Here is a 5816-nt window from a genome sequence, read left to right on the forward strand (position 1 = left end):
GACTGGATTCGTCTGAAAGAAGAAAGTCATATACACCTAGGATGACTTGAGGGTGAGTAATTTATGGGCTAATTTTCATTTTTGGGTGAACTAACCCTTTAAGACTGGTTTTGTGCTCCAGAGTCACATATGTATAAGACAAGTTTGTACAAGATGTAGATGTAGTTCATGCATCTTTTCTCCAAAGATATTTAACAAGTGATTTGATTAACATTTACATCATGTTGACAACTTCATGTGTGCTGCACTTGGAATAGAACTTTCTTTAACTACAGGGTTAATAAAGAAAAAGTTACTTGAATCATGTTGTAGTTACATTTTCAAGTTAAAAATCGAGAATCGGTCTGAAAATGCGGTGTTGCCACATCGCCCAGCCCTAATTCTATGCTTCTCCAAAGGCATCTCAAGACGTATGTGTTCAGTGCGCGGCCCCTGACGGACGTGACAGTCTCGAACCGTACCCTGAGCTCCACAGCGTTGATCAGACGGCCGCATTTGTCACACTGGTCCCCGCGGGCTTCTGGGTAACGGCAGTGAGGGCACTCGCCCTCCACGAAGCGATCAGCCAGAAAGCGCTGACAGCTTTCACAGCGTAGCTGCTCGACCGTGTCCTCCAGCAGAAAACCCCGCTCATGCAGACGCCAGAAGATGTCCTGAGCGATCCTGAGGACCACAGACAATCATTCACGGTTTAAAACCTACAGATCGTTTCTGGACACCTTTAGCCCTAATTATATTGTGCCCGAATCTCTACAGAAGTGAAAAATAATGTAAATAATTACATAATAAACATGCAGCTTCACAGCCTTCGTTTATGAGAGTTAAAATATTTTGAATATATACTTTAACATCCAAAATCACTTAATTCTGTATGCCATCACAAGTTGGCTTTCACTGAATCCTTTTACATAATAAAGTAAAAAACAAAACAACAACAATCAATTCATGCATATGATATTTGTTAAAAATAAATAAGTAAATAAAAAATAAAATGTTTCTGCTGTGATGACAATGACATATTGGCATATTAAATTTAATTCAAGATTTATTTAAACTTTAAAAACCAGTGCAAAATAACCAACATATCATAAAAGTAACAAAAGAAAATAAAGTTTAAAAAAATTAAATTCAATGCAGTTTATTTGTAAAGTACTTAAAAATAATGGTGCACTAAAGTGCTGTTCAATTTTATGATAAAATAACATAAAAGAAACAAAAGAAAATTGTTATAATAAAACAAATGCCTAAATTAAATCAAATTAAATTCAAAATTAATTTGAAAAACCCAGAGTGCACCAAAGTGCCGTGCAAATTTAAGATGATAAAATAACATAAAAAAGAAACAAAAGAAAATAGTCAAACATTAAACTAAATACATTTTAAAATTTATTTCTAAAGCACTTTAAAAACCACAGACTATTAAAGTGCTGTACAATTTTAAGATGATAAACTAACAAATGAAAGAAAGTAAAAAAAATACATCATAAAGTAAATTAAATTTAAATTTTATTTATAAAGCGTTATTTATAAACCCGAGATCATCGAGGTGCTAAGATAAAATAACATAAAAAGGAGAGAAACAAAAGAAAAATAAGTTTAAAATTAAAAAAAATGTCAAATACATAAACTAAAAAAGTAATTGTTTGTCATGTCTTTTTATGTCCAGTTTTTATTATTATTTATTTCAGCTTTACATTTTTTTGGTACATCAAGTTAAACTAAATTAATACGTGAAATGAAAAATAAATAACCCCCCCCCCCCTCCCATTTCAGTTAACATTTAATTTATTTCAAGCAACGCTTCATGGTTTTAATTTCAGTTTCAAAACATAAATAAACACTAAAAATGCATCCGTTGAAACTGATGTTAATGTAAGGCCTGTGCTTACTCAGTCTGCCGTTCAGTGGTGGTGCGACCGAAGAAATCGAAGTCGATCTGGAACCACTGGTAGATGTCGGCGTGGACGGCGTGATATTTGTCGCAGATCTCCTGCGGCATCAAACCCTCCTCACGAGCCTTGTTCTCCGTCGCCGTCCCGTACTCATCCGTACCGCAGATGTACAGCAGATTCCAGCCGCGCAAACGACCGTATCTGCAGAGAAAGGAGCGTTTATATGCGAGTCAAAGACGTTAAGATGTCCGCATCAAAAGAAATTTACAAAAGTGATTTTATGTCCATAGAAAGCACATTACATGTAAGTAAAGTGTCTACTTTTAAGGTTTCAAATAAGTTTTTGGAGAATAAAATGTCAAAATTTAGTTGAAATAATGTTACGTTGTCATTAGGGCTGCACGATTATGACAAAAATCATAATTGTCGATTATTCCCTTGAACAGTGTAACACAATATAGAAATTCAAACAACATGCTTATTCTGACTTGTACATATATTAAAATATATAAAAAGAATAAGTGAGCATATTACATTTTATTGTGTTTTAAATGAGTAAAAAATTCTTACTGATAAAATGGCAAAACCTAGTATAGTGGCACATTTTTAGTGTACAACTAATTAGTATTTGGGGTGAAAGTAATTAGTCTTTTAATATGTCATAAATTGATTTTTGTTGTAAATATGCCTGACAAGATTGTTACATTGAATTACATTTTAGTGGGTCTCTTCTGTAAATCAGGGAAAAATGTATGATATTTATTTTTTTGCTCGGAAAAAATAAAATAAAATTGCAATTAAATTAAACAGAAAACTTTTTAAATTTTTTGGGGAAAAACAACAACAATTTAAAGCAGTATTGCACTTATTGTTTTTATGCTTAAACCCTTTTTCGTCTTTGACCCATGTGACGGCACGCATCGACAGCAGATATTGACCCTCATAATGCATTCAAAGTCTGTACACTATTTTCACATTCTGGGAGCTTTTGGACCTGAAAAATTATTATTTTATTAAACAGTCATAGGTAAATTTTTTCAACTAAAACCATATTGTATCTGATCAGTAACTCCTCATTAATGAGAAAATGTGTAAACATTCTAAGTTTGGAATGTTACCATGTTATTACTGCATTTACCCCCTTTTTAATTAATTGAGAAATTCTTGAAATTACACATGAAAAAAAAAAATGTATATATATCAATATTGATGATGAAAAATCTTATTTGATTATATCATTGTATGAAATTTATAAAAACATATAATCTAAAAATTACCCGTATTAACCATTTTGGAATCAATGGAATTTACTTAATTAATAATTTGATAAAATGCATAACTCATGATTGCTCAAAAACAGTCCAAATTTATAAAACCTACATATTTATTTCTAAAAAAAACAAACAAACATCAAAACAAAATAAATATTACTCTGAAATGTTTTTAAACTAAATAAATTCATTTCACCTGCATAAATCATAAAAAGCTAAATTTTTCAAACTGCAAATGTTTTGTCATTAGCATACATATTCATGTTTATCAACGTTTATCAACAAAAATTCAGTCCCAAAAGTGTGTGAGATATGGGGAAAAGGCCAAATATATTTCACAAAAGATTTTCTGACACTAATTTAACTTTAAAGATTATTCTACAGAAAGCATTTTTGACACTTAATGGGTTAAAAACGACCCAAACATTTTTTAAATATTATATCTCTATATTAAGAAATAATTGTAAAACATCTGAAAAAAAAAAAAAAAGAAAGCATTTGCAAAGTTTCGTACTAAAACTACTGACTTTTTTTTTTCTTTTAGAAATGTTTACATATCTCTTCCGGGGCATAACGGACCCAAATGCATTATGAGGGTTAAATAAGTGACTGATGAATCCGAAAGCGGCGCTACCTGGCGAACACGTCGGCGCTGAGCACACAGCCGATGATGTTTCCCAGGTGCGGCACGTTGTTGACGTACGGCAGAGCGCTGGTGAGCAGCACGTTTCTCTTTCCTTCCTGAGGGAGACTGAGAAAAACACACAATAACGTTACTGAGTGAACACCGGCTGACAGGGCTTTCATGTGCAGTAATGAGGTTATAGACGTACACTGGGTGTTTCCTCTCTGTGACTGCAGGAGAGGCTTTGAGTCCTTCAGACCAGATCTGAGCAGCCTCTTCAATCTCTTCCACTGTCATAACATGCTCGCCGTCTTCAGCCTGACAAACCACACGTCACACAGTTAAACAGCGTACATGACAATCATCTGAACGACATCTCAAGAACGTCTCACAATCGTCTCGCAAGCATATAAAGAACATCTAAAGAACATCTCACGAACATCTCACAAACATCTCATGAACATCACACAAACATCTTACGAACATCTCGCAAATGTCTCGCAAACATATAAAGAACATCTAGAGAACATCTCACAAACGTCTCACAACCATCTCATAAACATCACACTAACATCTCACGAACGTCTCACAAACATCTTACGAACATCTCACGAACATCTCAAATGTCTCACAAACATCTCACGAACGTCTCACAAACATCTTACGAACATCTCACGAACATCTCAAATGTCTCACAAACATCTAAAGAACATCTCACAAACGTCTCACGAACATCTAAAGAACATCTCACAAACATCTCACGAACGTCTCACAAACATCTTACGAACATTTTACGAACATCTCAAATGTCTCACAAACATCTAAAGAACATCTCACAAACATCTCACAAACATCTTACGAACATCTCACGAACATCTCACAAACATCTTACGAACATCTCACGAACATCTCAAATGTCTCACAAACATCTAAAGAACATCTCACAAACGTCTTACGAACATCTCAAATGTCTCACAAACATCGAAAGAACATCTCACGAACGTCTCACAAACATCTAAAGAACATCTAGTGAACATCTCACAAACGTCTCTCAAACATCTTGCGAACATCTCGCAAACTTCTTGTGAACTTCTTGCGAACATCTCACAAACGTCTCACAAACATCTAAAGAACATCTCACAAACGTCTCACAAACATCTTACGAACATCTCAAACGTCTCACAAACATCTAAAGAACATCTCACAAACATCTTACGAACATCTCACGAACGTCTCACAAACATCTAAAGAACATCTCACGAACGTCTCTCAAACATCTCGCGAACATCTCGCAAACTTCTTGTGAACTTCTTGCGAACATCTCACAAACGTCTCACAAACATCTAAAGAACATCTAGTGAACATCTCACAAACGTCTCACAAACATCTCGCAAACTTCTGGTGAGTCTCACAAACATCTAAAGAACATCTCACAAACATCTTACGAACATCTCACGAACGTCTCACAAACATCTAAAGAACATCTCACGAACATCTCACAAACGTCTCACAAACATCTCGCAAACTTCTTGTGAACTTCTTGCGAACATCTCACAAACGTCTCACATACATCTCACAAACGTCTCACATACATCTAAAGAACATCTAGTGAACATCTCATGAAAATCTCATGAACGTCACAAACATCCCACGAACATCGCATAAACATCTCATGAATGTCTCACAAACATCTTGCAAACATCTCACAATTGTCTCGTGAAAAACAGAACAAATCAAAAACATGTCGAGGTCATATAAACATCAAAAAAGAAATGTTATTTTGCATAAAGAAAATTAAGCGTATTTTAGCTTAAAGGGGTCATATGATGCGATTTCAAGTTTTCCTTTCTCTTTGGAGTGTTACAAGCTGTTCGTGAATAGATAAGATCCCTAAAGTTGCAAAGACTAAAGTCTCAAATCCAAAGAGATATTCTTTATAAAAGTTAAGAGTCAACCACGCCTACCTAAAACGGCTCGTTCTAACACGCCCCACATGTCTACGTCACGATGTGGAAAGATTTGCATAAC

At 34.6% G+C, this 5816-nt stretch overlaps 1 protein-coding gene across 1 annotated transcript in view; it reads right to left on the minus strand.

Moving 5' to 3' along the window:
- The window catches only part of LOC107758175 (methionine--tRNA ligase, cytoplasmic-like), a 28579-nt gene that overhangs the window by 14247 nt on the left and 8516 nt on the right, over positions 1-5816 (minus strand). Inside the window, exons 7-10 of the mRNA XM_016575849.1 lie at positions 3997-4106; positions 3798-3914; positions 1890-2093; positions 462-663 (exon numbers count right to left, since the gene is read on the minus strand). Coding sequence (XP_016431335.1) covers positions 462-663; positions 1890-2093; positions 3798-3914; positions 3997-4106 — 633 coding nt within the window. The remainder of the gene's footprint in view (positions 1-461; positions 664-1889; positions 2094-3797; positions 3915-3996; positions 4107-5816) is intronic.

The sequence above is a fragment of the Sinocyclocheilus rhinocerous genome, unplaced genomic scaffold, assembly GCF_001515625.1.
Source record: "Sinocyclocheilus rhinocerous isolate Xijiao unplaced genomic scaffold, SAMN03320098_v1.1 scaffold203, whole genome shotgun sequence".
Lineage (NCBI taxonomy): Eukaryota > Metazoa > Chordata > Actinopteri > Cypriniformes > Cyprinidae > Sinocyclocheilus > Sinocyclocheilus rhinocerous.